The 27,195-nt window shown below is 48.0% G+C and overlaps 1 protein-coding gene across 3 annotated transcripts in view; it reads right to left on the bottom strand.

The window, feature by feature from the left end:
* The window catches only part of wscd2 (WSC domain containing 2), a 62,853-nt gene that overhangs the window by 17,213 nt on the left and 18,445 nt on the right, over window positions 1–27,195 (bottom strand). For 2 of the 3 annotated variants that reach the window (XM_061817289.1, XM_061817288.1), the window contains exons 2-3: window positions 6,370–7,146; window positions 1,236–1,350 (exon numbers count right to left, since the gene is read on the bottom strand). In XM_061817289.1, the coding sequence (XP_061673273.1) occupies window positions 1,236–1,350; window positions 6,370–6,751 (497 nt within the window). In that variant the 5' untranslated portion in view covers window positions 6,752–7,146. The remainder of the gene's footprint in view (window positions 1–1,235; window positions 1,351–6,369; window positions 7,147–27,195) is intronic. The other variant, XM_061817290.1, reaches the window with a different exon arrangement.

Here is a 27,195-nt window from a genome sequence, read left to right as displayed (position 1 = left end):
CCGGCCCCCCGCCAATCAAACCCAAACCTCCGTACGCCATTACACGCCGCCGCCTCTCATTTGTTTGTCTTCTTTTATTACCCTACACTCCGGAAATAGCAGGTGGGCCGCACGGACCGGCTGCGAAAAGCCGGCGGCGCGGGGGAGAAGGCGGCCGAAGACAAGAGGCGGCGACGGGTGTAATTCGGCGCATCGGATAGAGCCGTCCTCGGGGGGGGGGGGGGGGGGGTGAGAGAAGACGGGATGTGAGGGGAGGAACGGAGGGGAGGAGCAGAAAGGGGGGACAATAAGCGCTGATTAAGATGATTGGCGACGACTGCGAGGAATAGACGGACGCTTTTCCACAAGTGGACGTTTATGCAGATTGTGAAACGTTGCGTCTACTCCAGCACGGAAGTCGAGGAACGCGAGTGCAATACCGTACCAAAACAAAGAGGTCCAAAAGGTCGTGATTTTTAATTCTCCCGCCGTGGCTTTCCGAAAAACCGGCCCGCACGTGACCCAATTCGGGGAGAGACGTGCTCGGTTCTCGCCCCGCGGTCGGCCGACTAAATCATCGCAAAGGTTACGGAGGGCGAGGTTCCGGCCCGGCTAGTCAATTTCATCCCCGCCAAAAAAAGTCGGAAAAGCATTTCTTCACGGAGCTTTGAGCGCGCTCGCTCTCTCGGGCCTCATAAACAAAATAACAAAAAAATTTAAAAAAAAACCCCACCGCGGACTTTCCGCCATCAGGCGCACAAACACGAGTACGCGAGAGTGAAAAGGTTGAAAGCAGGCGCTTGACTTTTTTTTATACGCTCGCCGGCCACTTCATTAGGCACCCCCGCACGGGAAAAAAAAAAAAAAAAAAACACGAAACTTGGCCCCTCTCGTGTCATCTACTTATTATAATAAAGCCCTAAGATTGTGCAAGGCGACATAAAGTTTTATACGACGAGTGCGCATTTTTTACAACTTGCTGCATGGGGACTCATCCACGCAGATAAAGCGGACAGAAGGTAAGCAGGAGTAACGCTAGCGTCCTCGGACGCGCGGGCGTGTTTTTCAGCCGGTGGTGTTTACGAGGAGATCCGACACCTCTAATGAGGGGGGGTGGGGGGGGGGGGCTTTTAATCAGCCTCCCTGAATTTACATCAGCTCATCTGGACAATCAATTTTGATTTATATCTCGGGCTGACAAGACGGGGGAAGGGAAGGGAAGGATGAGTTGTTTTTGTTGTTGTTTGTTTTCGTACCTTTCTGCACAGTTGTCCTGGCAACGGAATACAGTCATTTTTTTGTAATCAAAAAATGAAACTCCTTTCAGGGCCCTCTTTTGTGTCGCGTCGACGTAGCAGCCAATATACTTTGCTGTAAAAAAAGGGGGGGGGGTGGAGGAGACAAGATATACAGTTAGATGAGTTAAATATAACGTGCGGCGTCGACATTCATCATATTTTAGGCATATTAATTGAGCCTTTTGTCCGACTTCCAAGCGTTGCACGGCAAGCGGGCGAGGAGTTCAAACTGGGGCAGGATCTTTATTTATTCATGCGGACACACACCCCCTTCTAGTGGCCAGCAACTGTAGTGGTTCATCTCTGCATTTTTAGAAAGCGTGTGTATGTGCATGTGTCTGTGTGTGTGTGTGGGGGGGGGGGGCGTCACAGAACCTCTGACTTCTTCTATCATGAGATCCAGTTGATGCGACCGGCGGACCTCGGCAGGACCTTGCGCAAACAATCCTTTCCCGCCATCTGTGCCGTGCCATTACCCGGCTGAGCCGCCGCTAATAGCTAAACGGCCGACCGTCGTCTTTGCCCCCCCCGCATTACTTTAATTGTTGTGGTTTTAAAGGGCCGCCTTTGAGCCGCATGTGGTGCGACAGGGCGGTAATCTTCCTAGTAACTACTGTTCGGATGGGGGGGGGGGGGGTGAGTACAGTACATGCAGATTATTGGATGGATAAAACTGTCATTAACCAAATACTGGAATTGTGTATGACATCAGGATGCAACATGATCTAATACTTTTAATACCGTTTCCTCCACAGCGGGCTCTACTCTACCTGATCCCCCTCAGCTATATTTGGCCTCCCCCTTCCCCTTCTCAGCGCGTCACCTCACTCCCGCTTCCACGCTACGTCCTGCCCGACTGCGCGCCGCAAACATTCCCCTCCAAATGAGATTCCGAGCCGGCGAGAATGGAGGCTAAAAAGTCTCTTAACTCCGGCGTAACAGGATTCTGAAGATGGTTACGGAGTAATGAGAGGCTGCGGATGTTAAAAAAAAAAAAAAAAAAAAAAACGACGAGAGCGAGCCGGTGCGTTCGGGCTGCTAAGTGCTCGACGGTCACGTTCTGCTGCAGTCCTTCGAGGTTTGAAATTTGCGGGGGAAAGGAAAGGACAGCGGCGGCACACGGAAAAGACCTCGTTTTGATCAGATAACCTGGAGATTCGGTGTACAGTGTAAACACGTCGGTTTCTGAGGCCTTCCCGCGGAGAGAAAAACACCTTGCCTCCCCGCTGGCGTATTAAAGGGGAAATCCAGTGCTTTGCATGAACACTGTATCCAGTAGGTCATGAAATATGTACCCGATTTTGACAATGTGATGTTAAATCCTCTCTCATTTAATAGTGTTTTGAGAAGATTTTTTTTATCGACAATTACGATTCGCGAGTCACATGATCTACGTGGGGGTATGCGACGTGTACCGTGCCGTTCCAAACGCTGGATTACATGGGACGCCATTTATGCCCAGCGCTGATTTCTCGGATTTAACCTCATCTGATGAAGAAATAGCAGTATCGGTTGATCGGGAAGACGGAGGAATACTTCCGTACAGATTTGAACCTCTGGCTGTAATTAATGTTGAATATTCAGATGGTTCTTCGGGCGGAATGACGCGGAGTCTGACGAGCGAGCTCCGGCGGCGGCGTGAGCCGAGCTTCCAGGCGGACGCTGTTAGCCCCGGACGCCGAAGCTAGGCCAGGAGCTCCGGCGGAGGGCCTTTAGCAGAGCTTCGACGTCCGGGAAGGCCTTTAGCCGAGCTTCGGTGGTGGCGGAGGCCTTTAGCCTAGCTTCGGCGTCCAGGGCTAACGAAGTGGGCGGCGCCGAGCCGCGAGGCGAGCTTCCAGGCAGCGGAGGCCGTGAATCCCAGACACCGAAGCTAGGTTAAAAGCCTCCGCCACAGCCGAAGCTCGGCTAAAGGCCTCCGCCACCGCCGAAGCTCGGCCAAAGGCCTCCGCAGACATAAGTGCGTAAACAAAGGCCCCCCGGGAGCTCCGGGCCGGCAGCCGCGGATGGTTCTTTGGACGAGAATAACGTGGAGTCTGACGAGCGAGCCCCGGCGGCGGTGTGAGCTGAGCTTACAGGCGGCGGACGCCGTTAGCCCCGGACACCGAAGCTACGGTAAAGTCTTCTGCCGCCACCGAAGGCAGGCCACGAGCTCTGGCGGCGGGCCGTGAGCCGAGCTTCGACGTCCGGGGAGGTCTTTAGCCGAGCTTCGGTTACGGCGGAGGCCTTTAGCCTAGCTTCGGTGTCCGGGGCTAACGAAGTGGGCGGCGTCGAGCCGCGAGACGAGCTTCCAGGTGGCGGAGGCCAATAGCCCCGTACGCCGAAGCTAGGCTAAAGGCCTCCGCCACCACCGACGCTCGGCTCGCGGCCCACTGCCGGAGCTCGCTCGTCATACTCGCGTCATTCCCGTCCGAAAAACCATCCGCGGCTGCCGGCCCGGATCTCCCGCTTCTCAAAACACTCTTAAATGAGAGAAGATATAACATCACATTGTCAAAATAGAGTACATATTACGTGACCTTTTGGATACACTGCTCACGCGAAGCACTGGATTTCCCCTTTAAATAATGAAATATAGTCTGAGTGGTGGCTTCCAAAATTTTGTAGTGGAATAACATTTTGAGCCCGATCCTGGCCGGGTCTCGCGCGGGTCTCACCTCGTCAAAGCAGCCGCCGTCATTTATCTATTTGAAAGCCGCCGTGTTAGTCGACGATAATAAGCTTCTGTCTGCCTACGCTGTGGTTAATGGGCGCAAACGTGTAACCCGCACGCCGCAATGGCGCAGGGGGCGGTGGGGGGGGAGGGGATACATGCTTTTTGATATCTATTTTGAGATGTTATGAATGAATAAATAGAAACACACAAAGCGAGCGTGTTATCTTCCTTCCGGCGGAGGTTGAGGGGAGTCTGGAGTGACTTTAAGTGACAAAAGGAGCGTGCGCCTCGCCACAATCCAAAAATCCTGCCATTTTTCTATTGTCCTACAGAAAATGACTTTCAGCTGGAGAGGTTAGCGGTGTTGCTGAATGCTAATGGCGCCTCCGCGGTGCTCCGGTGCGTCTCCGCGTTTTAACGGCAGCGATGGAGGGCGACCGAGGTGCGCTGTTAAAAAAAAATGGTCACTTCTCGCGAGCAGTCTTGCCACGTATGCCAAGATGGCTCCCCCGTGTGCGGTATTTGTGTTCATTTTTGTCATTTAAGTTCGCTGGACTTTTCATCTAGTAGCGTTTGCTTTGAAACTACTTTGTAGCACTTCAAAGGGAAATATTGCGCATTTTGTGACAAGGACGACTGCACTGTACTGAGGAGAGGATGACGGCGGCCATGTATTGTGATATTTCGGGGAACAACCTCTTTCCCTCAGTCAGAGCATTGAAAATGGGTCGTGGCTGGGTCTTTCAACATGACAAAGACCCGAAGCACACAGTCAGGAAAACCGAGGAGTGGCTCCACAAGAAACATATCAAGGTTCTGGTGTGGCCTACCCAGTCTCCAGACCTAAACCCAATACAAAATCTTTGGATGGAGCTGAAACTGTGTGTTTCTCAGCGACAGGCCAGAAACCTGTCTGATCTTGACAAGATCTGTATGGAGGACTGGGCCAAAACTCCTCTTGCAGTGTGTGCAAACCTGGTGGACAACTACAGGAAACGTTTGACCTCTGTAATTGCCAACAAAGGCTACTGTACCAAACATTAACATTGGTTTTCTCAGGTGTTCAAATACTTATTTGAAGCTGTACCACACAAATAAATTGTTAAATTTTGTGATCTCTCTCACAGTAAATATGCACCTACGATGACAATTTCAGACCCCTCCATGATTTCTAAGCGGGAGAACTTGCAATATAGCAGGGTGTTCAAATACTTTTTTTTTCTTAAAAGTAAGAGCAAAAAATGCAGATTTCCCCGAGTAGGAATTGTGTGAGACTGACCTACATTTTTGGCGCTAATGATGATTTCATCCATCTTTTTTTTTTTTGATTGCCATCCAGTGTGGAGCAGCACATTCGTGCGCTCTGAGAAATCATCAGAAATGAGGCAATTCCAGTTGATTGGTCGTAAAATTTGTTTTCTTACAACCTTGAGAATCCTCTTTTTGTGACGGTTTTGGTTGACGTTTGATTTTTCCCATAAAAAAAAAAAAAAAAAAAAGGCTGGAAAACACCGACTTGTCCAGCTGCACCGACCTCAGCGACTTGGAAAAGCGACATTGATAATATTTACTCAAATCCACCGCTGCGAACATTGTTTAGTTTTGAGCTGGGAGACGTGCGTAAGATGGGGGGAAAAAAAAAAAAAAAAAAGAAAATGGAGTAAAGATTAAATTACCCCACAGTTAAATTAAATTACACCCTAACAGGCTTCGTCAGGATATTGCTGTTATTAAACATTGGTTATGGAGCCTCGCGATAGAACTAATTTTTTTTTTTTGTTTTTTAAAGACTTTGAACGCTATAAGATAAGGCGGCTTTTTATAAGCGCCATTGTAAGGGTAATTTGTAGTCGCCGTGTTTACTGAGACGCCGTGAACTTTGCTATTAAGTTATTTAGATGTTGTGATCCTTCAGCTGCGGCGGCGGCGCACAACTCTCAAGAGGTTTTTTCCTCAAACGAGGACTTAATCATCGTGACGCTCGGCGACTTGTAACGCGGGCGACAAACGCTCCGTCGTTATCGCTTTTGCAGTTTTTAATCACAGACTACTTTGGACCGAAGTCACGCTAAACGTTTGGAGGTGAAAACGCTGCAACGGGGTACAATATGTATAATGTATAAGAACATTAAAAATTCCGAATCATCTAATAATTAGTCGAGGAACGCAATTAGCGACTTCACAACGCCGACAAAACGCGCAATTGGAAGCGTTTCAATTCGCTTACAATAATTTCCGTGGAATAATGAACTCATTGTTATGATTCCCCCCCCCCCCCCCCGCAAGTCGGGCTAGCGAGCGAGTAAATGTGATTTATGGCCTCTGTTGTGAAATGCACTTTATTAGAGAGATTTCCCTTTTAATGAATTTCTCTTGCCAGAGAGGCCCCACGGAGTGCGACCCGCGGGAAAGCGCCCGGCACGCCGGCGGACAACCCACCTCTTCCGTCGTCCATCTCTTTGGCATTGCGGGCTTTGGCGGCAAGGCCCCACTTGTTGCCGAAGTCTCCGCTTCTGCCCTCTCTGACCTGCCCCGCCTTCTTTTTCCACATGGGGGCGTAACCCCGTCTGGGGCCGTGAGCCTCCTTAAATACCCGCACGACGCCCGCTCCGCCGCTGTCCGATGGGGCGACCTGGCCGCCCGTCTCGGAGGCCGCCACGGTGTACGCGCGCAGCCCCCGCCTCCCGGGGCCGCTGTCGCCGACGATGCCGGCGTGCAGGAAGACGAGGCTCCCGGCGGTCAGGTAGAACAAAATGAGCGTGAAGAACCGGACGGGTTTTCTGCGGAAATAACGCTGGATCTTCAGCAGAGCTTTGGCCATGTTGGCTCCAGCCGCCACTTGAGCGCGCCGGCCCAACAGTTCGCCCGACAAAGTAGTCCAGATAAAAAACGTAAACCGGCACGAAGGTCACCGGGACGACGGCATGACTACTCCTGTTCGGGCGTTTGCATTCTCCAAAAGGAAGACACCTCGCCCCCCCTGCCAGGTTCCGGTCCTCATGCGAGCGCGGGCGTCCGCCGCTTTCCCGTCGACGGCAGAACCCAAAGTGCTTGCGAAAGACCGATCGCTCGACGAAGTCGTCGGCCCGCAGAAACGTCTCCCGCGCTGAGAACCGGGAAGAGGGGTTTTTAGTCAGTGCCCGAGTTGAAATCCTTTCACCTCCGAGCGGACGGTTCTTCGCGGGGATCCGAGGGAGTCGTGGCGTGACTAACCGTCTGCAGAAAGGACACAAAAATTGAGAAACAAGTGGAGCGCGGTGAGCTTTTTTTTTTTTTTTTTTTTTTTTTTCGCATGAGCAACACCAAATGACATCCATCAACCTGTGAAATAGCACAGCAAACACGGCGCAAAAAAAAAGTAAGCAATGAAAATCATTTAAAAAAAAAAATGCAAATCTGTGTCATTATTCAAAGAAAAAGGTGGGAAGCTTCACTTAAAGGAGCTCAAATACTTTCTTTCATAAACTGGGTTAAGCCGGAAGGGGGGGTAAAAAAAAAAAAAAACAAAAACAAAAACTCTACCCTTTGGCACTTTCGCTAATGTCTTCTGGGAGTGGGTCTGCGCAGAAATTAAAAAAAAAAAAAAATTAAAATCATTCCCAGCCAAGATGATGAGGTGATGATAGCGTTCGGCTACTGTAGAAGCGTTTAAAACATTTCAGTGAATAAAACTCGACGGCAATGCGGGAAAAATCACCTCGTTACAAGTGAAACCGGTCCGATAATATTCCTTATTATTATTATTATTACAACTTTAGTTCAAGTGTGGCGGCACGGTGGCCCAGCTGGTAAAGCGCTGTCCTCACAGTTCTGAGGTCCCCGGTTTGATCCCTGATCACCCGCCTGTGTGGAGTTTGCATGTTCTACCTGTCCCTGTGTGGGTTTCCTCCGGGTTTCATCCCAAAAACACATAACATTGATAGGACACTCAAAATTGCCTCACAAGTCATTTTGTAATGTGAATTGTTCGTAAGTAGAAGCGCTTTTAACATGTAAATAGCCTAATCCATTCCAAACCCCCGCCAAAAATAAGCATTCAAAGTACATAATGTAGGGAATAATGAAAATGATGTTAATTTATGGTAGCACGGTAGCGCAGCTGGAAAGCGTTGGCCTCACAGTTCTGAGCACCCGGGTTTGATCGTTCGGCGAGTGAAGAAGCGTATACAACGTTTCAGTAAGTAGAACTCGACGGCAATGTGGCAAAATCCCCTCTTTACAAGTGAAACCGGTGTGATTGGGTCCGATAATATTCGGTATTATTATTACATCGTTAGGCGGCACGGTGGGGTAGCTGGTAAAGCGTTGTCCTCACAGTTCTGAGGTCCCGGGTTTGATCCCGGCCCCCGCCTGTGTGGAGTTTGCATGTTCTCCCCGGGCCTGCGTGGGTTTTCTCCGCGCACTCGGGTTTCCTCCCACATCCCCAAAAACATGCAACATTAATTGGACACTCTAAATTGCGCCTAGGTGTGACTGTGATTGGCTGCCGACCAGTTCAGGGTGTACCCCGCCTCCTGCCCGTTGACAGCTGGGAAAGGCTCCAGCACTCCCCATGACCCTCGTGAGGATAAGCGGCAAAGAAACTGGATGGATATTACATCTTTAGTTTGAGTGTATGTATGAACTCTGCTGTTGTGCAAAGGTGTTTTTGTCGGGGTGTCTGCTTCTCTGAGATTATGAATGAGAGAAGAAAAATGGATTTGCCCTGAGATATTAGATGACTTGACCTTTTTATCGACTCTTTTGAGACGTTAATAGGGGAAGATCGTGAATTGGGGGAGGTGGAACTGTGGTTCCCCTCCAGTCCTATTTAAGTCAACTCAAGTAAGATACCGAACCCCCATTTTGGCCCACTAAACTCTAAATCGCCTTCTGCACGTTGACAGCTGGAATAGGCTGCAGCACTCCCCTCCACCCTTGTGAGGATAAGCGTCAAAGAAAATGGATGGATGGATGTAGAGTGTTTTTACAGTGGGGGAGGGTGGGAGGGGGCTTGGAATTTCTTAAATTTATGCATAAATTGGTCAGAAAATGTCACCTGATCTTTAGCTAAATCAAAAAGAGTCTGCTAAAAATAATACCACAAAAAGAATGTTTACATATTTAGAACTAAAACTGCAAATCCTTTGATTTACTAAGTGGTTGACCCTTGACCCCAACATTTCCTTTAGTCGCATTTAAAACGCACATAACGACCAGGATGAATTTGGGAATTGAATTTGTTCTTATTTGTAAAATTTTTGCAGTTCAGTAAATGACTGCGGGCGGCTGCTGGAAAGCGTTGGCCTCACATTTCTGAGGACCCGGGTTCGATCCCGGCCCCACTTGTGTGGAGTTTGCATGTTTTCTCCGGGCACTCCGGTTTCCTCCCACACCCCAAAAACATGCGACATGAATCGGACACTCTAAATTGCCCATAGGTGTGATAGTGAGTGCGACTGTCTTGATGTGCCCTGCGATTGGCTGCTGACCAGTTCGGGGTGTACCCCGCCTCCTGCCCGTTGAAAGCTGGGATCGGCTCCGGCACTCCCCGCGACCCTCATGAGGATAAGCGGCTAAGAAAATGGATAAATTACTGTGCTGTCTGGTGAATATCGCCGTCTTGAAGTCATGCCACGGTATCTCAATCCGGTTGTGCTCAGAACTTGATATATAAACATCAATAAAGCTGCAAAAGGTACCAAAAAAAAGTGTTTCATGTTCATTAGCCCAATTATTTATGAATCATAAAAGTTAGGGATTGCTGCTTCTCTTCCGAGCCGTAACAATGACTGCAAAAGCACCGCCTAGAATGCTCAATGACGTAAAAGAGAAGAAAAACAAAGAACCCTAGAACGGATGTCTTCAAATGGCGGACCGCGGTCAGGGTCCGGTCACGCTGTGTTTTTTTTTTGTGTACGAGCATTAACGGTAGATAAAAGTTGCAGTCATGTGACCATAATGAATCAATCAAAGCCTTTGTTCACCAGGAAAAAAAATTGCAAGATCTGCACGGGAAGATGCAGCTCATTTAAAAAAAAAAAAAAAAAATGGGACACATAGAACAATTTTTAAGAATGAACGGACAGACCAGCCTTTTTTCTATTGTTGCGGAAGCCGGCTTAAAAGCACCGTGACTCATCCGGTATGTTGCTCAAACACGCCGCGGCTATAATAAGAAGCGGCAACTCGGAGGCAAGGACGCCCAAGATAACCGAACCGGCCCGGTACAGCAGACACTACACAAGTGACAATCCCCCCCCCCCCCCCCCCCCACCACACCCCCCCTCCCACCTCCAAAAAATAAATGCTTGCTCCAGAGTCCGGATCACGTGGATTTCGCGGCAAACGTAAACAAGGATTTAGTGACGTTTCCGGCGTAAAGGAATGTGCCGACGCGGCTAGCGAGACGTCACTCGAAGAAACAACAAAACCGCTTACTTGACGTGCGTCTTCCTGCTCTGATTTACTTAAAAGTTGACCGGCAAGCAGTCCGGGATTTTGTCTGGCTCTTGCCCCCGAGTCAGCATCAGCTCCGAACGACCTCAACAGGATCAGCAGTACAGAAAATGGATGGCTCGATAGTCATAATGATCCCTTCAGGGGATTTTCTACTCACTGCGTATATTTTTGCCGCACACCACACGGAGAAACGGACCACAAACAAGTCGACGTACACGGAGAGACGTGAGAGTGATGGGGCACCCCTGAGCCGAGCTCAAGGGCGCCCCGACAGTACTCAGGATGCAGACCGGGATTTCTCCGCAGCGGGACTCAAAAGGCCAAATGTCAAGTCCTAACAGATGAGCTGATACCACAACCATTTCAATTCAAGAACTTCCGAAAAATATTGAGCATTGAGCATTTATGAATTCAAGCCACGCTCCCGAAATGGGTTTCCTCCGCAGGGTGTCCGGGTTCTCCCTTAGAGATGGGGTGAGAAGCTCGGTCAATCCAATGTCGAGCCGCTGCTCCTCCGCGTTGAGAGGAGGCAGATGAGCTGGCTGGGGCATCTGATCCGTATGAGGTGTTCCGGGCACGTCCCTCCGGGAAGAGACACCGGGGACGACCCAGGACACCGCTGGAGAGACCGTGTCTCTCGGCTGGCTTGGGAACGCCTCGGGATCCCTCCGGAAGAGCTGGAAGAAGTGGTTGGGGGAAGGGAAGTCTGGGTATCCCTGCTGAAGCTACTTCCCCTCCGACTCGACCTGACCTACTTATAGTATCAAGCTAACTCGCTAGCAAATCAAGCAACCGGTCATTCGTTTATTTTTTAGCCCCGCGTCGAGGAGTTATTATTCCATATTACACCTGAACTCAGTGTGAAAATTTGAAAATGCAGCACGTATACCGGGGGTATGACGACTAAATCCTTCAAAGTTCCGACCACCACCAGTTCCGCGCGTCCGCAGTTTGGTGCATTTGGACGCGGACTCCTTCAAAGAAGTCCTCTGTTCTCAGAGGAGTCCGGTGGCGATAATTGTCAGACGTAACACGACGCTCCGTTGAGAATTGCCAGCGTATCGCAGTGGTGAGACGCTCAAGTTTGTGACTCTTGTCTGCCGCCAGGACAAAACTGCACAGCGCTTGTCACCCGAGACCTCAACGGCATCAGCGCAACCGCACCCCCACCCCCCCGCTGCCATTTTACCGTCTGCTGGGCAGCAGTCCGCACCCCCTGTCTGACTCCCTAAACGACAAAACTTTTCTTTTGCACGTCCCGAAGAACGACTTTCATACGCCGACGAGAGCTTTGATTACCGACGTCTGCATTTTAAATCGGGCCGACGCTGACCAAATCGTTTCTCCCGGGTCAAATTAATCTCCCAAAATGCCAAACACTAAATGTTGAACTGAAAAACGACGAGTGTCGCGGGTCACCGCGCCACTAAATCACTTTAGTGGGGTCGGGGCGGCGGGACGTAAAATGTCCATTAGAATCTCATTTGGTCACATGAAAGAAATGAAATGCGCCGCAAGGGCGTCGACACACAAAGACCCAAAGTGGCCTCGGAAATACTTCATGCTAACGTTTTTGATCTAAATGTATCCATAAATTCACATAAAAAGGTACAAACATTAGCGTTAAGTGGGCTGCAGTAGCATATTAACATATTTACAAACATGTAATACTGCATATATCACACACTGTAGAGTGAATACTCGGCTCTCGAATGAAAATTTTGAGATTTTTTGCGTGTTTTCGAATGAAAATCGGTACTCGGACGTCCTCGACAAAGCGCAGAAATGACATTAACGCGCGTGGTCCGATCAGCTGACCCACGACGCGCTTTGTTATTGTAAATTCGGACGGACCGCGAAAAAACCCGGGTACAAAATGGGGGGGGGGGGACACTGCGTTAAGTGGACTGCAGTAGTATATTAACATATTTACAAACATGGAATACTGCATATATCACATACAGTGAATACTCGGTTCTGGAACGTCTCCGTTCTCGAAGGAAAATTTTGAGATTTTTTTGCGTCTGTTTTCGAACGAAAATCGGTACTCGAACGTCCCCGACAAAGCGCGAAAATGACATGACGCGCGCAGTCTGATCAGCTGACCCACGACACGTTTTGTTACTGAACATTCAAACACACCGCGAAAAAACCCGGTACAAAAAGCGGGTGGGGAGTGGGGGAAGGACACTGCGTTAAGTGGGCTACGGTAGCATATTAACACATTTACAAACGTGTAATACTGCATACATCACATACAGTGAATACTCGGTTCTCAAACGTCTCTGTTCTCGAACGAAAATCGGTACTCGAACAAAACCCGGTAATAACATAACGCGCGCGGCTCGTCCAGCTGACCCACGACGCACGTTGTTATTATGTATAACGCAGCCTCTGTATATGCAGACGTGTCCCGGTGGCTCCATTTACTGACAGTTTTTTCTTCCTTTTTAGGACTATGAACCCCCAATCGTGGCTCCAAAGAAGTGACAGTAGACAAGTTCTTTGGGAAAAGAAAAGAACTTCGGGGGGGGGGGGGGGGGGGAGTCACCCCCACCAAAGAGATTTGAAACAGTAGTTGATAGTTTTGCATTGCTTTTTTTCTTGTGAATTTTAATAATTCTCTGTTCCATTAGCATTTCTACTTTTTTGCGTGTGTTTCAAAGATTTCGTTAACTCGAGTTCCGAGTTAATGTTTTTGGATGTTACTTTTAGTAAAAATAAAAAATTAAAATTTAGCTTTTTTACCCCCTCATTATTTTTGTTTAAAGTTATTCTACACTTTTGTTCATACAAAAATGGTTGGGGGCCGAGTTGCAACAGATACCGCAATGCACTCCCAGCCTAGCCTACTCGAGCACTAAAGCATACATTTAAAGCAAAATATATATATTTCTTAAATAATTTTATTATAAAAAGTATTTAAACTACAGTGAAGAAAACACCCCGCTATATCGCGAGTTCTCCCACTTAGAAATCATGGAAGGGTCTGAAATTTTCATCGTAGGTGCATGTCCTCTGTGAGAGAGATCACCTAAAAAGAAAAATCCAGAGTTCACAATGTATGATTTTTTTAAATGATTTATTTGTGTGACACAGCTGCAAATAAGTATTTGAACACCTTTCCATCCGCTAGAATTCTGACCCTCAAAGACCTGTAAGTCCGCCTTTAAAAGTCCACCTCCACTCCACGTCATGTCATTATCCAAGCCGCTTATCCTCACAAGGGTAGCGGGAAAGCTGGAGCCTAATCTAGCTAGCTTCGGGCGAAAAGCGAACGACATCCTGAACTGGTCGCCAGTCAGTCGCAGGGCAGATACTGTATCAACACCATCACTGAGATGAAATCGATCCCACACTGCCCACACCAAATGCAGGCGTGTGTACCACTACACCATCAGTGTGCAGTTCCACTCCATGTATTATCCTGCATCAGATGTCCACCCCTTACAATCAGACTCGAAATTGGAACATGGCCAAGACCAAAGAGCTGTCCAAAGACACCAGAGACAAAATTGTACAACTCTAACATTGTTTTTCTCAAGTTTTCAAATAATTATTTGCAGCTGTATCACACAAATTAATGGTTAAAAATAATCATACATTGCGATTTCTGGATTTTTCTTTATCGATCTCTTTCACAGTGGACATCCACCTCCGATGACAATTTCAGACCCCTCAGTGAGTTCTAAGTGGGAGAACTTGCAATATAGCAGGGTGTTCAAATACTTCTTTTCTTCAATGTATATATGTATTCTTTATTATCAGGAAAAAAAAAAGCTTTAAAAAGCCAAATATTTTCAGGCTCGGAACTCATTATTTCTTTTTCCATTAACTGCAATGGGAAATATCGATTCGGTTTTCGAACAACTCGCTTCTGGAACCGCCTTCTGGGGCGGATCGCGGTCGAGAACCGACGCTGTACCGTATGTGCGTAAATGGGGCGCATCCACCCATCCACCCGTGTCATGAAAGTAGTTTCCAGCGAGTTTATATCAAGCGTAGCTTTGCGCAGAGCCTGCAAACACGTCGAAAGGGTTCTCCTCCACCTCTCATTAATCATCGCGCCGTGTTGTTTAATCCTTGCAGGAACCGAGGGGTAAAAAAAAAAACCACACACACACACACACACACACATTGTAGTGTACTACAAAGGCCCGGCGCAAACTGTCTCGCAGCTAGCTCGCGATACATTCAGCCGACATGCCGGCTATTGATCTTACCTTGCTCTTTGCCATTAAATGAGTGAAAAACAGTTATATCATGCCTGAAATTATTATTAGTATTATTTTTTTTTTTAATGTGTCAGAAAGATTTATGAAGCCATTCCACGCGAAAAGCCTCAGAGGCAGGGGCCTCCGAAAAAATGAAGATGAGATGAATTTGCATATAAAACACGGGGTGGGGGGGGGGTGTAGAAACGGTTTGCAAACTAACTCCTACACTCGTTCTGTAACCATGGCGCTTTTTTTTTTTTTTTAAAGCCGTGTCAGTACTTTGCCCACCGAGCACACATGATTCATATTCGAAGATGATTCACGTTGCCACCCTAACTAGCTATCACGGCAGTAAACCGTTGTTGCAAATCTCTTTTTTTTTATATTTCTATATTTTTTTAGGACGTACTAAATCTCAGCTGAGTCCTGGGCTCTGACATTAGAAGGTGCAAATGGAAATATACAAAAAAACAAACAACATTATGCTTCATAATGCGCTCGGCAACACCATTTGGAAACGGGCAGCGTCCTGCACGGTCCAGAAATGAGTTTCAGGTTGCACGCGGGGAGGCCGAGCTCAGCGAGGATAAAGAGCTTCGGCTAAAAAGGTCTCCGTCGGAGTAAAACGAGATGGAGGAAACGCAGCGGACGGCGCCGCTATTCCCTTCGCCTCCCCTCCTCGTGCAACGGTTACATTTACCGCTCAGATTTCATAATCCCTCAATTTGGAGGGGAAAAAAATGAAATCTAATATAACGTGGGATGAGACTGTTGCTTTGTCTCAATTTGTGTACTTTTACACTTCCTCTGGCCATTTTGAATGCAAAAAGTGGATTTGCGCTGACAAGCGCGATGCGCCAGTTGGACATTTTTGCCCCCCCCCCCCGCGGTTGCCATCTTGGATATATGGCGGCGGCTAGGAAAAATGTCACCGCGAGGAGTTGCAGTCTGTGAATCGCTAAATCATCTTCACGCCGGCTTTTTCCCCCAATTGGGGATTTTTTTTTTATCTCTGCGCATACCTTGCAGACTCAGCACCGGCGTCCCTCAGGGTTCGGTCGTGGAGTTATTGCGAGTTCCTCTACGGATTTCAATTCCCTCGACTGCGTGATCGCCATCGGTTATGATTTCTGTGCTCAAAATTAACTTGTTTTTCCACTCCCAATTAAAGATAAAACTGTATGAAAATATTATAGAAATATTGGTGACCATAAAGATTACGTTGATCAGTCGTACTGAAAGTATTGAGACAAATTTGATTTTCAATACAAAAACATGCAATTAGGTAAGTAAAGGTAGGTAGGTAAAGCGTTGGCCTCACAGTTCTGAGGACCCGGGTTCAATGTTAGCCCTCCCTGGGTGGAGTTTGCATGTTCTCCCCGTGCCTGGGTGGGTTTTCTTCGGGTACTCCGATTTCCCCCCACCTCCCAAAACATTAATTAGACACTGTAAATTGCCCCTAGGTGTGATTGTGAGTGCGGCCGTTTGTCTCTATGTGCCCTGCGATTGGGTGCTGACCAGTTCGGGGTGTGCCCCGCCTCCTGCCCGTTGATGGGTGGGATAGGCTCCAGCACTCCCCACAACCCTTGTGAGGATAAGCGGCAAAGAAAATGGATGGATGGATGAAATTGTTAAACATCAACAACCAAAAATACATTTTCATGCATGCAAGACCCTCACGAAATGTGAAGATTTCATTTTCAATTTGAATTTCTTGAACATTCCTTCTCTTATATTGCAAGTACAGCTTTCGGTGCAGCTGAAGCGGCAGGAAGTTGTCGGATCAATTTCATCGCCTGCCGCCATCGTTTACTTTGGCCGATGCACTTAAGGTTTGTGCGACCATTTTGTTAAATCTAATTACGGTTTCATATCTTGTGTCGCTTTAATTGGGTGTGTGCTTATTATCCACTGTCTTTTCCAACCTTTTTCTCCAGTAGATCTTTCTTCTGCTATTTATTTAGTTGAATCAAACTTTTGTCTTTGCTGTTTTTCATTGAACACTTTTTGCGTGTTACTTGGGTTTTACGTGCGTTGCCAGACTAACAAAAAAAAAAAAAAAAAACTAGTAGAACTCTAAAGATGCTAAAAATTGTTTCAATGATAATTAAATTTTTTATTGTAACTCCTAATTCCAACCCCAATCATTTGTATCGGTCCGTTGTGGTAAACAGGGAGCTAAGTCGAAAGACAAAGCTCTCAATTTACCAGGCGATCTACGTTCCTACCCTCACCTGCGGGCACAAGCTGTGGGTCATGACCGAAAGAACAAGATCCTGGATACAACCGGCCGAAAGGAGTTTCCTCCGCAGGTTGTCCGGGCTCTTCCTTAGAGATAGGGTGAGAAACTCTGTCATCCAGGAGGGGCTCAGCGTCGATCCGCTACTCCTCCGCATTGAGAGGAGTCAGATGAGGTGGCTGGGGTATATGATTCGGACGCCTCTCTGGTGAGGTGTTCCGGGCATGTCACACTAGAAAGAGACCCCGAGGACAACCCAGGACACGCTGGAGAGACAATGTCTCTCGGCTGGCTTGGGAACGGAAGAGATGGAAGAAGTGGCTGGGGAAGGGAAGTCTGGGTATCCCTGCCGAAGCTACTTCCCCGTGACCCGACCCAGAAAAGCGGTAGAGAATGGATGGATGGATGGATGGATGGATGGATGGACATGTCGCAGTGATGTGGACTTTGTATCGGTCCGTTGTGGTAAAGAGGGAGCTAAGTCGAAAGGGGAAGATCTCAATTTACCAGTCGATCTACGTTCCTACCCTCACCTGTGGGTATGAGCTGTGGGCCGTGACCGAAAGAACAAGATCCCGGATACAAGTGGCCGAAATTGAGTTTCCTTCGCGGGGTGTCAGGGCTCTCCCTTAGAGATAGGCCGAGAAGCTCGGTCATCAGGGAGGGGCTCAGTGTCGAGCCGCTGCTCCTCCGCATTGAGAGGAGCCAGATGAGGTGGCTGGGGCATCTGATCCGGATTAGGTATTCCGGGCATTTCCCACTGGAAAGAGACTCCGGGGACGAACCAGGACACGCTGGAGAGACTATGTCTCTCGGCTGGCTTGGGAACGCCTCGGGATCCCTCCGGAAGGCCGAAATTGAGTTTTCTCCGCAGGGTGTCATGGCTCTTCCATAGAGAGAAGCTCGGTCATCCCGGAGGGGCTCAGTGTGGAGCCGCTACTCCTCCACATTGAGAGGAGTCAGATGAGGTCGCTGGGGCATCTGATCCGGATGAGGTATTCCGGGCATGTCCCATTGGAAAGAGACTCTGGGGACTACCCAGGACACGCTGGAGAGACTCTGTCTGTCGGCTGGCTTGGGAACGCCTCGAGATCTCTCCGGAAGAAGTGGCTGGGGAAAGTCTGGGTATCCCTGCTGAAGCTCCTTCCCCCTGCAACCCGACCCTGAAAAGCCGTAAATAATGGACGTATGGATTATTGTTTATTAACAATAAGCAATGTTGACAAATCCCGCAAGGATTTTTCTTAATGTGAAAAAAGCGCGTTAACCACAAAGCCCAGCAAGACTTTTCCGTCGTGTCGTTTAGCTCTTAGCGATGCTAATGATCTCGCGCGAAGGGAAGCGGGCGCATTTAATAGTTAAAAAGGTAAACATTATAACACCGCCACCGCCAGAAAAAGTCCGCGTCCCTCAAAGTGAGACGACCGTATCCTCCAGGAATACCGTGACACACTTTAATGTATTCTAATAGTTTCCAGGCTTTGTCGTTGACAGAGAAAGTGGGAACCCGTCAAGGACATGATCAATCATGTACTTATCTGTCTGCGTACGTGCGGCCCTTTTTTACCGCAGCCCTACATATTTCAAGTGCGCGACTAGATGCACGTACTCTATGTGTGTGTGTGTGTGTGTGTGTGCCACACATTAATTCCATTCAATTAGTCCAGGGGAAAAAAAAGCAGCCACCAGAATCAGTCACGACTTTTGACGACAACAACTCCGACGGAGCGAGAGAAACAGAAAGACAGGAAATGAAAGAGACAAGGCGCCGTGGAGGTCTTTTCCCTCAAATCACGGCAATTACTGCAGCGGAACGGACATGAACCCACCGCCTGACCATTTATTCACATTCATATTAAATGAACCAGCAAATATTTAATCATGGAGGATTTACGAGGGAGGGGGTGGGGAGCCAGCGTCAAAGTTCACCTTTTGCGGGCAAGCCGGGATCCGCCTCGGCTCCCGCTCCGGGCAAACGGTTCCGTAAATATAATTCGCCTCCATCTCGGGACTTCGTCGTCGTCGAATTGAGAGGCGAGCTGAGCACGAAATCACTCGGGTGACTGACGGCATCTCAATGAAAAAGCGATCATGACGTACGTTTGTGTATTCAACTGTTGACATCCGAGCGTGATAATGGAGAAAAAAGTACTTTGCACAGACAATCGCCTCTAGTGAGCTGAAATATTTAGCAGCTGCAGATTTTTTTTCGTCATGGGAGTTTATTAATACGTCTGTTTATCTACCTACAGATGTTGTCAATTTCCGACTCGCTGAAATCTTTTGTTTCCCCGAGACGAATCGTTTCACATCAGCCAAAAAGCAAAAAGAATAGACCGGATGATCGTCTCTATTTTGAAACGGTTGTGATTTGGTTCGAGTTGCGAGACCGCCGGGGAGCGACGATTTCACAATCCCGTCCAAGTTTTCATGGCAAGTTATATGAACGGCGAGGCAGATCCCTTCATTTTTGCCGTGGAGTATCAATACACTATTTAGGTTCAACATCAAAAGATGAATATTTCAGCTTGGCTTATGTACAAATCTTCTCTAGATCAGACAGGTTTCTGGGCTGTTGCTGAGAAACACGCAGTTTCAACTCCTTCCAAAGATTTTCTGTTGGGTTTGGGTCTGGAGACTGGCTAGGCCACGCCAGAACCTTCATATGTTCTTGCGGAGCCACTCATTGGTTTTCCTGGCCGTGTGCTTCGGGTCGTTGTCATGTTGAAAGACCCAGCCACGACCCCTCTTCAATGCTCTGACTGAGGGAAAGAGGTTGTGAGGTTGTTCCCCAAAAACTCACAATACATGCCCGCGGTCATCCTCTCCTTCATACGGTGCAGCCGTCCTGTCCCAAGTCCAGAAAAACACCCCCAAAGCATGATGCTACCACCCCCATGCTTCACAGTAAGGATGGTGTTCTTGGGATGGAACTCATCATTCGTCTTCCTCCAAACACTGTTAGTGGAATTATGGCGAAAAAGTTCCATTTTGGTCTCATCTGACCACAAAAACTTCTCCCATGACTCCTCTGTATCATCCAAATGGTCATTGGCAAACTTAAGACGACGGGCCTTGACATGTGCTGGTTTAAGCAGGGGAGCCTTCTGCGCCATGCGTGATTTCAAACTGTGACGTCTTAGTGTACTACCAACAGTCACCTCGGAAACGGTGGACCCAGCTCTTTTCAGGTCATTGATCAAGTCCTGACGTGTAGTCCTGGGCTGATTCCTCACCTTTCTAAGGATCATTGAGACCCCACGAGGTGGGGCTCCATTTCGATTGCGATTGATCGTCATGGTGAGGTTCTTCCATTTTCTAATGATTGCTCCAACCGTGGACCTTTTTTGGCAATTTCTCTGTACCCCTTTCCAGCTGTGTGAAGTTGTACAATTTTGTCTCTGGTGTCTTTGGACAGCTCTTTGGTTTTAGCCGTGTTACAGGTTTGAGCCCATACTAATTGTATGGGGTGGACAGGTGTCTTTATGCAGCCAACGACCATCTGATTCAGGATAATACGCAGACTTTTAAAGGCAGACTAACAGGTCCTCGAGGGTCAGAATTCTAGCTGATAGATGTTCAAATACTTACTTGCACCTGTAACACCCAAAAAAAACCTAAGAAAAAAAAAAAAAAAATCAAACATTGTGATTTCAGGATTTTTCTTTTTGGATTCTCTTTCTCACAGCGGACATGCACCTACGCTGAAAATTTCACACCCTTCCATGATTTCTAAGTGAGAGAACTTGCAGTATAGCAGGGTGTTCAAATACTCATTTTCTTCACTGTACATACGCAAGCTCAGAACCCATTACGTATTAATATCGGCGCCGATGGCCCGGCCTTCCTATTCTCCTTCCTCGGGAGCAGTTTTGCAATTTCCAGCACCCGATCGATCGCTGCTGACAAAACCCGTCGTCAACCGCTATTATTTTTTCTCGCTGTACAATACTGGCCGTAGCGCACGTTGAATTGAAGCGATTCAGTACCTTACACTAAAAGTGACTGCTAACACACGGTTGTGCGCAGTGGGTTGACACGCAGGGTGACGCTGGTTCGATGTCTTGTTTTGTTCTCGCTTTCTTTTCAGGTGATAGATAGCCAACCGCACGGGCCGGCAGCTGACGAACGATCGTATCATTGAGATGTCTTCATCCGACCCAGCACCAAAAGCGTTAAGAGCTCACTTCCAGCAAACCCCGCCCGCCCCCGGGGGGAACCGGCTTTCCACTCTCCTGGTGCATTTACCCTGCCAAATACGCATTAGCGCCATTTATCAACCCCAATCAAGATGAAGATCGCATTCCTCTCCCGGAGACAGGAAACGGAGCGAGGGTCGCGTTTATGGCCGTGTTCGTCGCATTCAAATGACAAATTGGTACAAATGGAATCTTCATTAAAAGCCGGACACAGTGATTTAGTTGAGTTAATTTCATAGTGGAATTTTTGGTTTTGTTTTTACATGTAAGCGCCACTGACTCGCTGCCACGGCCAAGCGATATAATTCTTCACCGCGGCTCGAGTAAGACAAACCACTTTGCGCTCCGAAAACAGACAGCAGTCGCATCTGTCAAAAAAATGAAAGCACAGCAAACAGCTGGATGCCAAGCGTGCTCACGACAGATGCGCGTGGCCCGCCGAGCGCAGATGCTCGCCCCGCCGAGTGCGCGACCCCTGAAAAACCGCGAGTGGGAACGCGGCCGCCTCCCGCGACAACGCACGTCGACGTCCATTTTTCTGGGCAAACGCCGCCAAAAGGGTACGGTTTTCCCAGCCGCCGTTTAGATCGGCGCGAGTCATTTTAATTAAACAAATGGTTGATCTCGGTGTGGGCCCGCATTAGTGTTTGGCCTGATGCCTGAAATGCTTAATTACTGGTGGCCACTCAAAAGGAAACACATCAGTCAATGGTTTGCGCTAGATTTTGACACACGGTGGGAAAAAAAAGAAGAAGAAAGTGAAAAGCTTTGAAGAGTTTGCCTTTATTCATTAAATCTGATCAGATTAATGGAACATTTTGCCACAGACGGCAATCACCTCCACTCCGCTCCGTCGTCGTGCTTGTTATTCATCAGCCGAATATCCTTATCGTTTCGCTAACAAAGACCTAAATAGTTCCCTTTGTCACATCGCCGCTAACGAAATGAATTGACTGCTGAGCGCTAAGTGGGAGAATATTTAAAGTTTTTGCATTTTTCGAGCTATTTCGGACGAAACGTCTCGCCGTCGCCCACAATGTGCGCGCTTGCCGCTCGCGATTATGTATGTACAATGGAAATCCCCTCTGAAGGTTGCGATTGTGACACTTTATTCGAACCCGCTTGATTCTGCTCAAAAAAAGAAAAGAAAGGGAAAATTTTTCCCAATCTGTCAGAAAAATAGCACATATTTACATACTGTATTTTCCACAAGGAATCGAGAATGGAGCCGAATGCCTACATCACAAATCAGAGAGATTTTCCAGTCCCGGGAGTTTTATGCTCCAAATCCTTACATCCTTCTTTTTCTTCTTCTTTTCCTTTCGGCTTGTCCCGTTAGGCGCCGCCAAAGCGTGCACTCTCCTCATGTCCTCCATCACAACATCTATCGATCTTTTCTTTGGTCTTCCTCTCGCTCTTTTGTCTGGCAGCTCCATCCTCAGCACCCTTCTACCAATATACTCACTCTCTCTTGCCTCTGAAATATGTCAGAATAGTACAGGACACGTATGAGGGCAGCAGAAAAGCGGTGAGAATTTAAGGTGGAGGTGGGAGTGCACCAGGGATCCGCGCTGAGCCCCTTCCCATTTGCGGTAGTAATGGATAGGCTGACAGATGAGGTTAGACTTGGAATCCCCTTGGACTATCATGTTCGCAGATGATATTGTGATTTGCGGTGAAAGGAGGGAGCAGGCGGAGGAACAATAAGAAAGATGGAGGAGAGGAATGAAGATTAGCTAAAAACTTTGCCCTTCATCATCGCGAAGACTCATCTGTCGCATAGAACACCAGACAACTGTTCCACCCCGCTCGGACCAGTTTCTTCACTTCTTTACCGCTCTCTCCATTGCTCTGTATTGTCGACCCCGAGTATTTGAAGTCGTCCACCCTCGCTATCGCTTATCTACCACTATATCTACTGCAAACAGGAAGGGGTTCAGCGCGGATCCCTGATGCAGTCCCACCTCCACCTTAAATTCTTCTGCCACACTTCCAGCACATCTCACCACTGTTTTCTAAACTTTGCCCTTCATCCAAGCGGAGACTCTTCTGTCGCATCGAACACCGGACACCTTCCGCCAGCTGTTCTAACCCTGCTTGGACCCGTTTCTTCACTTCCTTACCACAGTCACCATTGCTCTGTATTGTCGACCCCGAGTATTTGAAGTCATCCACCCTCGCTATCTCTTCTCCCTGGAGCTTCACTTCTCCTCCTACGCCCCTCACATTCATGCACATATATTAACATAACATAACATAACATAACATATTCCTCCGCCAAATCCTTACATCCAAATTCTTTAAAATATTGTAAGAAGTCCTTTCACAACTGTGACAGCATTCCAGTTGAGGCCTCATAAAATGGATGTGCACACTCTGATATACCGAGGAGATGAACAAGCGAAATGAAATGTTTTTCTTGCTGAGTAGACGCCGACGTGTTTAGCTATACAGTGGCTGGACTGATTTGTTCCGGTATGTGAATAAACAGCCTGCAAACAAAGTTGGGTCTTATGCAGCCATTGAGGAAAAAGAACGTTGCACAAAAGGCTTTTTTTAAAAATCTTTTTTGCTGCTACTCGATACTGTTGACAGTCTGTTTGCCAGATTTCCAGTTACAGTAGTGCAACAGATGAACATTTGTCATAACTGTTTTCAAAAAGAGGCACACATGACCTCTTCATAAATTCTTCCAGAAACTCTCTCGCGGCCCCACAAAAGAGTCCAGTGTTCAACCCACGTCGCGGCCGTCCGAAGCCCGAGGGTAATCCGAATACCGGTAACGTCGCGGAGGCTGAAACAAAAAAAAATTGCAGACGGACGATTTGAACTCAGCCCCCGTGAAGCTTAAAAATTAAACCCGGAACGGCGGCGGCGGGGAGAGCTCATTGTAATCCCGATAACGCTCGGTGCTCCATTAAGATCGGCGGTGACCTTTTACACCCGGAGAGGTTAGTTAAAGGCTCTAAAAATAATGTAATCTTCCTCTTTGACCGCCGCGGCGGAGCATTAACCCGCAGCTTTGTAATGGAGTGATTGACGGTCGAGATGACTCTCCATTAAACGGCAATTTGCAACTGATATGGACAATATAGCCGCTGGGGGGGGGGGGCACGGAACTCAAAACTTCAGTTAGGTTGAAGAGAAAAATCAAAAATAATGATCAATTCAAGATTTGTCACGAGAATTGCCGGAAATACCCTCGAAGCTCGCGATGACGCACAAAGCAGCAAGAGAAAGCTCGAGTAAATTCCTTGATGGTTTCATGCCCCTTGAGTGGGCGCCCCCAACCCCCCCCCCCAGCTCGATCCACATGCCAGATGCCCATTTGACCAACAATCACTTGAATCGAGCCTCTTAAACGGCTTCATAAAAGAAGCAATTATCCCGCGGCCGAGGCTCCGTCGGCGGGAGATCAAATGATGTCTTCCGCTATTCACCGCCAACAAAGCGCCTCATTCATGGCCCCGGCGCAATATTAGCGGTTTTATCCAAAGAGACCTTTTGCCCCCTTCCTCCTCTCCCACCTGAACTGAGCGCGCTGGATCTCGCTTTTAATTAAAAGCAAATTCGCCGAGCTCAGTTATGCTCCGAATCGCAGGCCTCTTTGCTCGGCTGGATTTGAGAGGGGATTGCGGACGCTTTCGGCAAATGTTTGCTCGGTCACATAGTCGAGGAAGGAGTTGGGAAAAGGAAATGCCTCCGTTGAGCAGGGCAGTCAAACCCCCCCCCCCACCGACGACGGAGGCAGAAAAAAATCCTCTGAAAAACCACAAAACGCGTGCACCACTTTGAAATTCTTGCATTTTAATACTATCCATTCAGCTATTTTCTCACCCGCTCATCCTCACAAGGGTCGCGGGGAGTGCTGGAGCCTATCCCAGCTGGAGGCGGGGTACTCCCTGAACCGGTGGCCAGCCAATCGCAGGGCACATCGAGACAAACAGAGGCGCTCACAATCACACCTAGGGGCAATTTAGAACGCCCAATTAATGTTCCATGTTTTTGGGATGTGGGAAAAAACCGGAGTGGCCGCAGAAAAGCCACGCAGGCACGGGGAGAACATCAAAACTTCAAACAGGCCGGGCCGGGATCAAACCCAGGACCTTAGAAGTGTGAGGCCGACGCTTTACCAGCTGCTTTCCAGCTTCCGCCCACAGTAATTTACTGAACTGCAAAACTTTTGGGAATAGAAGCAGTCCCAAATCCACCCTGGTCGTTATCCACGTTGGATATGCAACTAAAGGAAACGTCGAGTTGGGGTCAAGGGTCAACCCACTTATAACATCAAAGGATTCCTTTTTTTTCTAATCCATATGTGTCAACATTTTTTGTGTGGTATTATTTACTGTTTTTGATATTCTTATGATTTAGATAAAGATCAGGCGACATTTTCTGACCAATTTATGCTTAAATTTAAGGAATTCCAAGCCCCCCCCACTGTAAAAACACTTCACATCCATCCATCCATTTCCTTTGCCGCTTATCCTCACAAGGGTCGCGGGGAGTGCTGGAGCCTATCCCAGCTGTCAACGGGCAGGAGGCGATTTAGAGCGCCCAATTAATGTTGCATGTTTTTTGGGATGTGGGAGGAAACCGGAGTGCCCGGAGAAAACCCACCCATGCAGGCACGGGGAGAACATCAAAACTTCACAAAGGCGGGGCCGGAATCGAACCACGGACCTCAGAACTGTGAGGCAAACACTTTACTTCTGCCCATATGAATTATCGCCAGGTTTTCCAGTTCAAATGGACATTTGACTTCTATCGCCGTCAATGGCAGCGAATGTATTCACAGACTTCCATCCATCAATTTTCTTTGCCGCTTATCCTGACAAGGGTGGCGGGGAGTGCTGCAGCCTATCCCAGCTGTCAACGTGCAGGATGTTGCATGTTTTGGGGATGTGGGAAGAAACCGGAGTGGCCGGAGAAAACCCACGCAGGCATGGGGAGAACATCAAAACTTCACACAGGCGGGGACCGGGATCGAACCAAGGACCTCAGAACTGTGAGGCAAACACTTTACTTCTGCCCATATGAATGACCGCCTGGTTTTCCAGTTCAAATGGACATTTGACTTCTATCGCCGTCAATGGCAGCGAATGTGTTCACAGACTTCCATCCGTCCATTTTGTTTGCCACTTATCCTCATGAGGGTGGCGAGGAGTGCTGGAGCCTATCCCAGCTATCAACAGGCAGGAAGCGATTTCGAGCACCTAATTAATGTCGCATGTTTTTTGGGATGTGGGAGGAAACCGGAGTGCCCGGAGAAAACCCACCCAAGCGCGAGGACAACATGCTAACTCCACACAGGCAGGTCCGGGATTGAACCCGGGACCTTAGAACTGCGAGGCCAACGCTTTCCCAGCTGATCCACCGTGCCGCCTGACTTTAATTCATTAAACAAAAACAAAACCACCAAGCAAATTTTTGAGGGTGCAAAAACTGCAAAGCCCAAACTCCCCACTGCTGAAGGCTTTATGTCTTTTATGTATGCAAATAATCCCTGAAAAAAAAATGAAAAAGCATATTGCTACTTTTGGGACACTGTGCACAGTATATTGTTTGTAAATTAAAATTACTGCTACATGGCAGCTTTCTGTCAAAGGTAATTAGGCAGAAAGTCGAGGATTTTGGCCACGGATGCCGGCGCATGGAACTTTTCCCATCCTAGACTAGAAATTTCCCAGGACGGAGTTTTCGTTGGAGTCGGGGGGTTTTGGATGCCCACCAAAACCACCACCACCCTCCGACGGCCCCTTTTCGTGCCACAAAATTTCTCTCCAAGGAGTAATCTCGCCATCACTCCTGCAATCAATAAATAAAAGACCTCATTCTTCATAATTAAACCGATGTAAAAACAACAGGAAAGTTCAGCGAGTTGTCACATGAGGCAAAAATAGAAATTTACCGCGTTTTCCGACGTCTTTGAACGTCACGCAAGCTCGGGATCGTTTTCAACAAGCGAACAAACTGCTGCAAGTCGCACAAAGCCAAGCCTTGTAGACCGGATTATGTCATCATTTGCACAAGAACTTTCTTCTTTTTTTTTTTTTTTTTTTTTATAAGGCATAAACAGACATCGCTGAAGATTTACGAGCCTTTTGCCAGCTCAGTTTTTGGCTCGGAGAAACTGATTTTTTTTTAATTTTGGAAAACGTACAAAAAT

This window comes from Syngnathoides biaculeatus, chromosome 4, assembly GCF_019802595.1.
Source record: "Syngnathoides biaculeatus isolate LvHL_M chromosome 4, ASM1980259v1, whole genome shotgun sequence".
Lineage (NCBI taxonomy): Eukaryota > Metazoa > Chordata > Actinopteri > Syngnathiformes > Syngnathidae > Syngnathoides > Syngnathoides biaculeatus.
Note: the sequence above shows the minus strand (reverse complement) of the source record. Positions and strands in the feature narration are given on the sequence as shown.